The sequence below is a fragment of the Symphalangus syndactylus genome, chromosome 2 (genome assembly GCF_028878055.3).
Source record: "Symphalangus syndactylus isolate Jambi chromosome 2, NHGRI_mSymSyn1-v2.1_pri, whole genome shotgun sequence".
Classification (NCBI taxonomy): domain Eukaryota; kingdom Metazoa; phylum Chordata; class Mammalia; order Primates; family Hylobatidae; genus Symphalangus; species Symphalangus syndactylus.
Window position 1 is genome coordinate 84,839,421 of NC_072424.2, and position 12,762 is coordinate 84,852,182.

A 12,762-nucleotide genomic window follows, 5' to 3' on the forward strand; every position below is an offset into this window, starting at 1 on the left:
CTTTCTTTCTTTCTTTCTTTCTTTCTTTCTTTCTTTCTTTCTTTCTTTCTTTCTTTCTTTCTTTCTTTCTTTCTTTCTTTCTTTCTTTCTTTCTTTCTTTCTTTCTTTCTTTCTTTCTTTCTTTCTTTCTTTCTTTCTTTCTTTCTTTCTTTCTTTCTTTCTTTCTTTCTTTCTTTCTTTCTTTCTTTCTTTCTTTCTTTCTTTCTTTCTTTCTTTCTTTCTTTCTTTCTTTCTTTCTTTCTTTCTTTCTTTCTTTCTTTCTTTCTTTCTTTCTTTCTTTCTTTCTTTCTTTCTTTCTTTCTTTCTTTCTTTCTTTCTTTCTTTCTTTCTTTCTTTCTTTCTTTCTTTCTTTCTTTCTTTCTTTCTTTCTTTCTTTCTTTCTTTCTTTCTTTCTTTCTTTCTTTCCCTCTGTGGCCCAGGCTGCAATCTACTCGGCTTGCTGCTGCCCGCGCCGCGGACTGCCTGGGACTGCCGGCGCGCGCCACCGCTGCCTGCCTTTTCTCCTTTGGATGCAGGCACGCGTTCGCCATCTTGGCCACGCTGGTCGCCGACTCCTGACGCCGAGTGCTCTGCCTGCCTCAGCCTCCTGAGGTACTGGGACTACAGACGGAGTCTCTCTCACCCAGTGCTCGGTGTTGCCCGGGCTGGAGTGCGGTGGCGTGGTCTGGCCTCGCGGCAGCCTCTACCCCCCGGCCGCCTGCCTTGGCCTGCCAGGGTGCTGGGATTGCAACCCCTGCCCAGCCACCGCCCCATCTGGAAGGTGGGGAACGCCTCTGCCCGGCCGCCCCGTCTGGGAGGTGAGGGGCACCTCTGCCTGGCCGCCCCGTCTGGGAGGTGAGGAGCGCCTCTGCCCGGCCGCCCCGTCTGGGAAGTGAGGAGCGCCTCTGCCCGGCCGCCCCGTCTGGGAAGTGAGGAGCGCCACTGCCCGGCCACCCACCGTCTGGGAAGTGAGGAGCGCCTCTGCCCGGCCACCCACCGTCTGGGAAGTGAGGAGCGCCTCTGCCCGGCCACCCACCGTCTGGGAAGTGAGGAGGGCCTCTGCCCGGCCGCCCTGTCTGGGAAGTGAGGAGCGCCTCTGCCCGGCCACCCACCGTCTGGGAAGTGAGGAGCGCCTCTGCCCGGCCACCCACCGTCTGGGAAGTGAGGAGCGCCTCTGCCCGGCCACCCACCGTCTGGGAGGTGAGGAACGCCTCTGCCCGGCCACCCACCGTCTGGGAGGTGAGGAGCGCCTCTGCCCGGCCACCCACCGTCTGGGAGGTGAGGAGCGCCTCTGCCCGGCCACCCACTGTCTGGGAGGTGAGGAGCGCCTCTGCCCGGCCACCCCGTCTGGGAAGTGAGGAGCGCCTCTGCCCGGCCACCCATCGTCTGGGAAGTGAGGAGCGCCTCTGCCCGGCCACCCCGTCTGGGAAGTGAGGAGCGCCTCTGCCCGGCCACCCCGTCTGGGAAGTGAGGAGCGCCTCTGCCCGGCCACCCATCGTCTGGGAAGTGAGGAGCGCCTCTGCCCGGCCTCCCATCGTCTGGGAGGTGAGGAGCGCCTCTGCCCGGCCGCCCCATCCGGGAAGAGGTGAGGAGCGCCTCTGCCCGGCCGCCCCGTCCGGGAAGAAGTGAGGAGCGCCTCTGCCCGGCCGCCCCGTCCGGGAAGAAGTGAGGAGCGCCTCTGCCCGGCCGCCCCGTCCGGGAAGAAGTGAGGAGCGCCTCTGCCCGGCCGCCCCGTCTGGGAAGAAGTGAGGAGCGCCTCTGCCCGGCCGCCCCCGTCCGGGAAGAAGTGAGGAGCGCCTCTGCCCGGCCGCCCCGTCCGGGAAGAAGTGAGGAGCGCCTCTGCCCGGCCGCCCCCGTCCGGGAAGAAGTGAGGAGCGCCTCTGCCCGGCCGCCCCGTCTGGGAAGTGAGGAGCGCCTCTGCCCGGCCGCCCCGTCCGGGAAGAAATGAGGAGCGCCTCTGCCCGGGCGCCCCATCCGGGAAGAAGTGAGGAGCGCCTCTGCCCGGCCGCCCCATCCGGGAAGAAGTGAGGAGCGCCTCTGCCCGGCCACCCACCGTCTGGGAAGTGAGGAGTGCCTCTGCCCGGCCGCCCCGTCTGGGAAGTGAGGAGCGCCTCTGCCCGGCCGCCCCGTCCGGGAAGAAGTGAGGAGCGCCTCTGCCCGGCCGCCCCATCCGGGAAGAAGTGAGGAGCGCCTCTGCCCGGCCGCCCCGTCCGGGAAGAAGTGAGGAGCGCCTCTGCCCGGCCGCCCCGTCTGGGAGGTGAGGAGCGCCTCTGCCCGGCCGCCCCGTCCGGGAAGAAGTGAGGAGTGCCTCTGCCCGGCCGCCCCATCCGGGAAGAAGTGAGGAGTGCCTCTGCCCGGCCACCCATCGTCTGGGAAGTGAGGAGCACCTCTGCCCGGCCACCCACCGTCTGGGAAGTGAGGAGCGCCTCTGCCCGGCCGCCCCGTCTGGGAAGTGAGGAGCGCCTCTGCCCGGCCACCCACCGTCTGGGAAGTGAGGAGCGCCTCTGCCCGGCCGCCCCGTCTGGGAAGTGAGGAGCGCCTCTGCCCGGCCACCCACCGTCTGGGAAGTGAGGAGCGCCTCTGCCCGGCCACCCACCGTCTGGGAAGTGAGGAGCGCCTCTGCCCGGCCGCCCCGTCTGGGAAGTGAGGAGCGCCTCTGCCCGGCCACCCCGTCTGGGAAATGAGGAGCGCCTCTGCCCGGCCACCCATCGTCTGGGAAGTGAGGAGCGCCTCTGCCCGGCCACCCATCGTCTGGGAAGTGAGGAGTGCCTCTGCCCGGCCGCCCCGTCTGGGAGGTGAGGAGCGCCTCTACCCGGCCGCCCCGTCCGGGAGGAAGTGAGGAGCGCCTCTGCCCAGCCGCCCCGTCCGGGAGGAAGTGAGGAGCGCCTCTGCCCGGCCGCCCCGTCCGGGAGGAAGTGAGGAGCGCCTCTGCCCGGCTGCCCCGTCCGGGAAGAAGTGAGGAGCGCCTCTGCCCGGCCGCCCCGTCCGGGAAGAAGTGAGGAGCGCCTCTGCCCGGGCGCCCCTTCCGGGAAGAAGTGAGGAGCGCCTCTGCCCGGCCGCCCCATCCGGGAAGAAGTGAGGAGGGCCTCTGCCCGGCCACCCATCGTCTGGGAAGTGAGGAGCGCCTCTGCCCGGCCACCCACCATCTGGGAAGTGAGGAGCGCCTCTGCCCGGCCGCCCCGTCCGGGAAGAAGTGAGGAGCGCCTCTGCCCGGCCGCCCCGTCCGGGAAGAAGTGAGGAGCGCCTCTGCCCGGCCGCCCCGTCCGGGAAGAGGGGAGGAGCGCCTCTGCCCGGCCGCCCCGTCTGGGAAGAAGTGAGGAGCGCCTCTGCCCGGCCACCCCGTCGGGAAGAAGTGAGGAGCGCCTCTGCCCGACCACCCATCGTCTGGGAAGTGAGGAGCGCCTCTGCCCGGCCACCTATCGTCTGGGAAGATGTGAGGAGCGTCTCTGCCTGGCCGCCCGGTCTGGGAAGTGAGGAGCCCCTCTGTCCGGCCGCCCCGTGTCTGGGTAGAAGTGAGGAGCTCCTCTGCCTGGCCGCTCCGTCTGGGAGGTCTACCACGGAGGCCAGAAGCAATGTGGGGGCTGGACGTGGTGGCTCACGCCTGTGGTCCCGGCACTCTGGGGGGCGAGGCGGGTTGATCACTTCGGGCTAGGAGTTCGAGACCAGTCTGGCCAACTTGGCGAAACATGAAGAATACAACAGACAAACCAACCAACCAACTCAATGACAACAAAACAGGTCTACCCTGGAGTCATACTCTAATTTTTTCTATTTTCCTCCCTTTCTGATCCTTTATCCCACTTTCTTTTTCTTCCTCTTCCTTCTCCCTCTTCTTTGTCAAATAGAGGATTGAGTTATTATCACTGATCCATATAAAGTCCCTCTCTCATTTATTTTAACTCCCACCCCCATTTCTATTCCCCGACTTCCCATGTGCAACCTTCCTAATATGTTTGATACGCATCTTTTTGTTTGTATGTATTTTTAGAAAATGTTTATTGTTTTTGTATGCAAAAAAAATTAATAAAAAAAAAAATAAATAAAAAAAAAAAAAAAAAAAAAAAAAAAAAAGAACATCATAAGGAAGTGAAAATATATTTACTATTTATTAAGTGGAAGTGGATCATCATGAAGGTCTTCATCCTGGCTGAGGAGAAGGAGGAAGAGGAGGCATTGGACTTGCTGTCTCAGGGGTGGCAGAGGCTAAAGGAAATCCACATATAAGTGGATCTGCACAGTTTGGACCCGTGCTGGCCAAGGGTCAACTGCAATTGTTTTGAGTATATTTCTATATTTTAAAGCACTTTACCTTTAAAAAAAATAGATTTGAGGCCGGTCGCGGTGGTTCATGCCTGTAATCCCAGCACTTTGGGAGGCCAGGGCGGGTGGATCACGAGGTCAGGAGTTCAAGACCAGCCTGGCCAACATAGTGAAACCCTGTCTCTACTAAAAATACAAAAGTTAGGCATGTTGGTGTGTGCCTGTAGTCCCAGCTACTGGGAGGCTGAGGCAGGAGAATCACTTGAACCCGGGAGGTGGAGGTTGCAGTGAGCCGAGATGGCACCACTGCACTCCAGCTTGGGCAACAGAGTGAGACTTTGTCTCAAAAAACAAAAAAAAAAATAGATTTGAGGTTACAAGTGTAGTTTTGTTAAATGGATATATTGTGTAGTGATGAAGTCTGGGCTTTAGTGTACCCATCACCCAAATTGTGTACATTGTTGCTTTTTTTTTGTTTTGTAGCAAAGTGGAAGATGCTTTCTACAAAGGTGAACTCAGGCTGAATGAGGAAAAATTATGGAAGAAAAGCAGAACGGTGAGATACTAACCTAAAATGACAGCCAGATGTTTTCGTCTCTTACTCTGCTAGTAACTCAATTAATGTTGTCCCAGATTTTCCCTCTGGCTACTCTTCTTTCTCTGAGGTCCTCTGTGGTCCTCCACGTCAAGCTGGTGGGAATCAGCTACAGGCTTCAGACACACAGGCACTTTCACTTTTGCAGACTTAATGACCTGATGAAGCTTCTCCCTTTTAAAATTTTAGAATACACCACTGGCAGAATACAGAACTGGCAGAAATCCATTAATTAAACTTCCAGGTCATTAATGTTAGCCCTCATGAAATCCTCATAATCAGATTTCAAAGAAACATTTGATCCACGTAGAGTTGTTCTTTGGCCAGTGGTATCTGAGCAGATGTGTAATTCTGTACAGCTCAGCAGTACCCAGTGAGTGCTTGCTGGATGCACGGCTTTGTGTGCAGAGCAGTTATAGAAAAGGATGTGTTCTGTATTTTCTGACAAGTCCGTATCAATACTGTTGATAAGTGAAAGTCAGTTACAAGAAAATGTGTTTCCAGTATCCACTTTTCTAACAATAAATCATATATAAAAATTCTGGGGCACAGTGGCTCATGCTTGTAATCCCAGCACTTTGGGAGCTGAGGCCAGCGGATCGCTTGAGCCCAGGAGTTGAAGACCAGCCTGGGCAACATGGCAAAACTCTGTCTCTACAAAAAATACAAAAAATTAGCCAGGCTTGGTGGCAGGCGCTTGTCCCAGCTACTCGGGAGGCTGAGACGGGAGGATTATCTGAGCCTGGGAGGTCGAGGCTGCAGTGAGCCATAATCATGCCAGTGCACTCCAGCTTGGGTGACAGAGTGAGACCCTGTCTCAAAAAAAAAATTCTGGCCGGGCACAGTGGCTCACGCCTGTAATCCCAGCACTTTGGGAGGCCGAGGCAGGCGGATCACGAGGTCAGGAGATCAAGACCATTCTGGCTAGCACAGTGAAACCCCGTCTCTACTAAAAATACAAAAAAAAATTAGCCGGGTGTGGTGGCGGGCGCCTGTAGTCCCAGCTACTTGGGAGGCTGAGGCAGGAGAATGGCATGAACCTGGGAGGCGGAGCTTGCAGTGAGCCAAGATCGTGCCACTGCACTCCAGCCTGGGCGACAAAGCAAGACTCCGTCTCAAAAAAAAAAAACATTTCTGTTAGAAAATTTTTTTTGTAAAAGTAAATTACGTATATATATACATCTGGAATTAAAATACTGCTATTACTAGCATTTATCTTTAAGTGAAGCATTATGAGTTATGTTAATTTTCTTCATGCTTTTTATTTTCTGAATTTTTTTACCATGATTATGTATCACTTTCATAATTGGAAAAAATACTGATAATAAAAGTTAACAAAACACAATAAAAAGGTATGACAGAGACCCTTAAAAAGTGTGGAAGACACAAGACGTGAGGTATTGAAAGACATAGTCTAACTCAGTGTTCAGGGAACAAAGGTTCCAGAGAAGTTAGACATACTTTGGAGATTGTTTTCATTTCATCTTTCATATTTCAAAATACCCCTGGGGTTGGAGGATCCGAGCTACATCCGGTTGCCCTAGGACATGGGAAATTGAGGCTGTCAGCTGTCAGCCGTGCATTCGGGTGAGCACTGAGGCTTCCTGCAGTCCTTGCTAACTGGGATCATGCAGGTTCTTGCAGCTCTGTGGGCAGAAGGAGGGAAAGCTCCCCCATGCTATCTCAGCCGCCAAGTCCCAAGGCCCTGGTGATGCCCCTGACTTGAACCGGCAGGCTGGGACTGTGGCTGGCTGTCAGCAGCTGTTGCTCAGTGAGCTACATGCAGTCATAAGCCCTTCTCATCTCTGAATAGCTTTTTCCTGCTGTAGCCTGCCCTCCTTCTAAGCTGCAGTATTCCAAAAACAAGATGTGTTCTTGGAGTAAAGAATGATTACTCCCTGAACACCCTGTCTCTGTGCTGGGGCCTCATTTACAAACCCCACTAGACTATTTTTCCTCACACCCCCTCCCACCCGCCCCCGTTTTGTGATGTTGTTAACTACAGCCTAATTGCTGCTGCTTCATTCTGCCTTGGGTGTTCTGTTGTCTCAGCTGCCTTCCAGGTTTCTTGTGAGGGTCAGCAAAGGAAGGGGGCATTATTAACACTCAGCTGTCTTGTTACTAGGAGGCCTGGTAGCCATAGAAACTGCAGCTAACTAGAGATTTGAAATGTAGATATTTGGAACAGCCCCTAATCCCAGCCAGTTTTGCTTTGTGTCTGCTGAGGGACAGGGCCGTGGAGGGGAATAAAGAATGCCTCGCCTTCCCTGGCCTGCTCTGTGGAGCCTGTGCCTGGCTGCTGACCCCAAAGGGTCAGGTGCTTTTCTGATGCTGCAGCTCTAACCCTGGCTGCCTGCGATTCAGCAAAGCTTTTCTTTGAGCTGAAAACCAGGTGAAGCCCAGGGTGTGGTAGGTGTTGGGTAACTGTTGATTAAACAGTGGGTATGTGGTGTCCAAGTATGGGGATTGAATCCTTCCTAAACTCAACTCTTCTGGGATCAGTTGGGTAAAGGAGGAACACCCCTTCTCTGTGCTACAAGGAAGCCCCAAAGGGATTCATTCTTTTGTGTGTGTGTGTGTGTGTGTGTGTGTGTGTGTGTATTTTTAGTAGAGATGGGGTTTCACTGTGTTAGCCAGGATGGTCTCGATCTCCTGACCTTGTGATCCACCTGCCTCAGCCTCCCAAAGTGATGGGATTACAGGCGTGAGCTACCGCATCTGGCCAAAGGGATTCATTCTTTAGCCACACACTAGCCTTTTCTTTCCAGAGACAGACATCATGCACAGTATCTCTATGAAAGGATATATACAGAGTATCCTTTTCTTTGTATATCTTTTTTAATTTTCTTTTTCTTTTTCTTTAGTTTATTTTGGAGACAGGGTCCTGCTCGGTTACCCAGGCTGGAGTGCAGTGGTGCAGCCACAGCTCATTGCAGCCTTGACCTTCTGGGCTCAAGTGATCTTCCCACCTCAGCCTCCCGAGTAGCTGGTATGACAGGCACACCACCAAACGTCTGGTTAATTTTTTATTTTTTATAGAGACAGGGTCTCACTGTGTGGTCCAGGCTGGTCTTGAACTCCTGACCTCAAGTGATCCACCCACCTTGGCCTCCCAAAATTCTGAGATTACAGGCATGAGACACCACACCTGGCCTATATACCTTTTCTTTGTATACGCTTTTGTATCTTCTAAATTTTGTATCACATGCATATATTACTTATTAAAAATGAATTGCAGGCCGGGCACAGTGGCTCACACCTGTAATCCCAGCACTTTGGGAGGTCAAGGCAAGCAGAACACTTGAGGCCAGGAGTTCAAGACCAGCCTGGCCAACATGGTGAAACCCTATCTCTACTAAAAAATACAGAAAGTTACCCGGGCATGGTGGCAGGCTCCTGTAATTCCAGCTATTCAGGAGGCTGAGGCAGGAGAACCATTTGAATCCAGGAGGTGGAGCTTGCAGTGAGCCAAGATCGTGCCATTGCACTCCAGCCTGGGCAACACAGCGAGACTCTATCTCAAAAAACAAACAAAGAATTTTAGCTGAGCAAGTTGGTGCGTGTCTGTAGTCCCAGCCACTTGGGAAGCTGAGGAAGGAGTGTCGTTGAGCCCAGGAGTTTGAGGCTGTAGTACACTATGATTATGCCTATGAATAGCCACTGCATTCCAGCCTGGGCAACATGTGAGACCTCATCTCTAAACATTTTTAAAATAATAATAATTTGAATGAAATAAGGTTATACCAAAAAGGTAAAGCAGAGTTTCCAAGCCTTGTATTTCTTTTTTTTTGAGACAGCCTTGCTCTTGTTGCCCAGGCTGGAGTGCGATGGCACGATCTCGGCTCACTGCAACCTCCGCCTCCCAGGTTCAAGCAATTCCCTTATTCAGCCTCCCGAGTACCTGGGATTACAGGCACCTACCATCACGTCCCGCTAATTTTTGTATTTTTAGTAGAGACGGGGTTTCGCCATGTTGGCCAGGCTGGTCTTGAACTCCTGACCTCGTGATCCACCCTCCTCAGCCTCCCAAAGTGCTGAGATTACAGGCGTGAGCCACCGCGCCCAGCCTGTATTTCTAGACAGATTTTTTAAAATGTCCACATAGGCTGAAGTAGTGATTTTAAAAAATTGAACCCAGGGCTGGGCGCGGTGGCTCACACTTGTAATCCCAGCACTTTGGGAGGCCGAGGCAGGTGGATCATGAGGTCAAGAGATGAAGACCATCCTGGCCAACATGATGAGACCCCGTCTCTACTAAAAATACAAAAATTAGCTGGGTGTGGTGGCACACGCCTGCAGTCCCAGCTACTCGGGAGGCTGAGGCAGGAGAATCGCTTGAAACTGGGAGGTGGAGGTTGCAGTGAGCCGAGATCACACCACTGCACTCCAGCCTGGTGACACAGTGAGACTCCATGTCAAAAAAAAAAAAAAAAAGAAAAAAAAAATTGAACCCAGCAGAACTACAGAAGGGTGGAACCCCCCTACCCCTGCCCAGGTACCTGTGTTGTCCTACCCCTCAAACCCAAGGGGAGAAACAGTCTTGACGATAGCTGTGGTATGAGCCTTTCTGCTTCTCAGCCCACAGGAGAGGAAGTTAATGGTTTAAAATCTGCCCCTGCGTGAGTTTTATATCCAGCTATTGTGGGTTTCCTGGATTGGCCAGTATAGTGTTGTGGCAAGCAGGTGTGCATGCCCATGTTGTGGACTGACTATTGGGCCTGCAGAGGTCTTGAGTGGGTGGGAGAATAGACATGGGCTTGTTCTGGTGAGGTTGAAAGGTTTCAGAGTCTGAAGTTGTATCTGCCTTAAAGAACATTAATTGTAAAATAAGATAAAAGTCAGCATTTGACACCATACTTCTTAAACAGAAGCCCTCTAGTAGCGTTATAAATGGCCATGTGTGCCCAGTTACTGTCAGTGGTCCACACATGGGGCTTGCTCACCCTCTACTGGAAGCACTGGTGAGGGGTATGAGATGGCTCCCAGTCATCCCTGGCTTGTGTTTTAGTAGAAGCAGCAGCATGTGGCTCCTGGGTCTGTTTGGCCCTTCTTTTTTTTTTTTTTTTTTTTTGAGACAGAGTTTCGCTCTTGTCGCCCAGGCTGGAGTGCAATGGCACCATCTTGGCTCACCGCAACCTCTGCCTCCTGGGTTCAAGCGATTCTCCTGCCTCAGCCTCCCAAGTAGCTGGGATTACAAGTGTGCGCCACCACGCCTGGCAAATTTTGTATTTTTAGTAGAGACGGGGTTTCACCATGTTGGTCAGGCCAGTCTTGAACTCCTGACCTCAGGTGATCCACCCACCTTGGCCTCCCAAAGTGCTGGGATTACAGGTGTGAACCACTGCACTTGGCCCTGTTTGGCCCTTCTTGAGTGTCTGGAAAGATCCGTTGAGATCCTGAGCTGCCTGGACCAGGTATCTGTCTTGGGCTGTCCATACCTTCAGCACAGACCAGTGTCCTTGGCCTTGGAGCTGACATAACTGCCCCAGGGTATGCATTGCACTGCCTCAACTGAAGCTGCTTTCTGTGCAAAAATGGGTTTGACCTCAGCCCTTTAACCCATTGAATCAGCATCCAACTCTGCTTTCTGTGGCATTCTACCTTTGTGAGTTGAGGCAAGCGTTGCACTGGAAATTGTCTTCCCAGTGCATGTAGTAATTACTGTGCACACAGTCTCTAAGACTGCCCCCACTTTCTTTGTCTTTTGCCAGTGTTACCAAGATAAATGTGTCCATTCAAATATTTCCTTAAGTCACCCAAGAGATGTGAGTATTTGAGCTACTCTGCACAGGGACTATCCACAGCCAGCCAGTTGTCTAGTTCTGAAGGAAGGACACTGGCTGATATTGAGGCCCTTGTATTTGAGGTACCCTCCCTTTCTTTCTTTTTTTTTCTTTTTTTTGAGATGGAGTCTCCCTCTGTCGCCCAGGCTGGCATGCAGTGACATGATCTTGGCTCACTATAACCTCCACTTCCCGGGTCCAAGCGATTCTCCTGCCACAGCCTCCCGAGTATTTGGGATGACAGGCACCCACCACCACACACAGCTAATTTTTGTATTGTTAGTAGAGACGGGGTTTCACCATGTTGGCCAGGCTGGTCTCGAACTCCTGACCTCAGGTGATCCACCGAGCTTGGCCTCCCAAAGTGCTGGGATTACAGGTGTGAGCCACTGCACCTGACCTTTCACCCTCTCTTTCACGCTGAGGCACTGGGGATAGGTGACAGTGACCGAGGTCAGGGCCTTTTCTCACCTGCCCCTCCTCCGAGTCATGATCATGTGGTGAAAACTCAGAGCAGTAATGTTTGCATTGGCCTGGATTTCCCGAAGTGTAACCAAGCCTCCGTTTTCTTTTAATTTTCAGGTGAAAGTGGGAGATACATTGGATCTTCTCATTGGAGAGGATAAAGAAGCAGGAACAGAGACAGTTACGCGGATTCTCTTGAAAAAAGTGTTTGAAGAGAAGACTGAAAGTGAAAAATACAGAGTGGTGTTACGGCGGTGGAAAAGTTTAAAGTTGCCTAAGAAGAGAATGTCTAAATAAATGGATTGCTTTTTAGCAATAAAGCTGCTTTCTAGTGATAAAGGAAGGGGGCACCTGAAAAATAGGACATTTTTATTAAAATAAAGTTCTCTTAGTGTTTGTGGAATCTGCTGAGCCATTTTGTGGAAATTGGGATCCATATCTGGAGATACTTCCCAAGGCCTGCCTCACCCCCACCTCCTGCCCACCTTGATCCATGCTCCTTTGACCTCCTCGTGTGAGAACCCCTTTGCCAGAGTGAGACGTGTGCAGAATGAACTAAGCCCCAGAGGGTTTTAATGGCTTGCCTGCTGTGTCCCACATAAACTACCTCAGGAGTCATTGTAAAATAAACTGGCCTTGTTGTCTCTTAGTGTTTTTATTTATTTAAAATGTTCCCTGTCCAGCGGGGCCAGCTTCCCAGGTTCAGGTTTCTTTAGACAAAACCAAGCAAAGTCAAGGGTACCTTCAGATGTTAGGGAATAACCTCTGGGAGAGCCCTTTCTCCCCCTGCCCTTCTGAATTACCTGGGGGGGATCTTAGTTCCCTTCAATTTGTCTTCACAAGTGTGGATGAATAAAGTTGTTTCAGCTAATTTCAAACCAGCTAATTAGAGCCCATTTGAAATTATTAGTTTAGGGCAGGGGTCCATAAACGAAGGAAGCCAAAAACTTGTTTTTCTATGGCCCTTGAGCCAAGAATGGTTTTTACATCACATGCGCATGCACACACACACACACAGCCAGAGACCTGTGGCCCACAAAGCCTAAAATACTTACTTTAAAAAAACTAAACTTTTTGGCTGGGCACAGTGGCTTACACCTGCTAACTCGGCATTTTGGGAGGCTAAGGCAGGTGGATCACTTAATCCCAGGAATTTGAGACCAGCCTGGGGGCAATATAGTGAGACTTCATCTCTCTCTTTAAAAAAAAGCCATATTTTTGTAGAGGAGGGTTCTTGCTCTGTTGCCCAGGCTGTCTCCAACTCCTGAGCTCAGGTGACTGTCTCACTTGGGCTTCCTAAAGTGCTGGGATTACAGGCATGAGCCACTGTGCCTGGCCAAAGCCTAAAACATTTACTATCTACCACTTCACAGAAAAAGTTTTTTGACCCCTAGTTTAGAGTAATAGGTAAGGGTTTAATTTTTGGGTGAAAGTAAACATACCTGTTTTATCAATGAAGAGAATGAAACCAATTCTAATTCTCAGTGTCATAAAACGGATGAAGGCTTAACAGTAGTGTGGTGGGGTAGACACATACATGATGTACATCATCTAAGAAACGACTTATGGATGAATAGGCCAGGCTATAGATTCCCAGGAGCTGTTTCCTGGCACTTGGAGAGGTCACCTCCAATAAGAGACTTGTTAGATTATGTCACATCAAAAAGACTGGCTGGTCCA

The 12,762-nt window shown here is 51.9% G+C and overlaps 1 protein-coding gene across 3 annotated transcripts in view; it reads left to right on the forward strand.

Moving 5' to 3' along the window:
* MTRES1 (mitochondrial transcription rescue factor 1) overlaps positions 1 to 11,731 on the forward strand; it is a 28,360-nt gene extending 16,629 nt beyond the window's left edge. For all 3 annotated transcript variants that reach the window (XM_055260417.2, XM_063630776.1, XM_055260426.2), the window contains exons 3-4: positions 4,723 to 4,795; positions 11,200 to 11,731. In XM_055260417.2, coding sequence (XP_055116392.1) covers positions 4,723 to 4,795; positions 11,200 to 11,379 — 253 coding nt within the window. In that variant the 3' untranslated portion in view covers positions 11,380 to 11,731. The remainder of the gene's footprint in view (positions 1 to 4,722; positions 4,796 to 11,199) is intronic.
* The last annotated feature ends 1,031 nt before the right edge of the window (positions 11,732 to 12,762 follow it).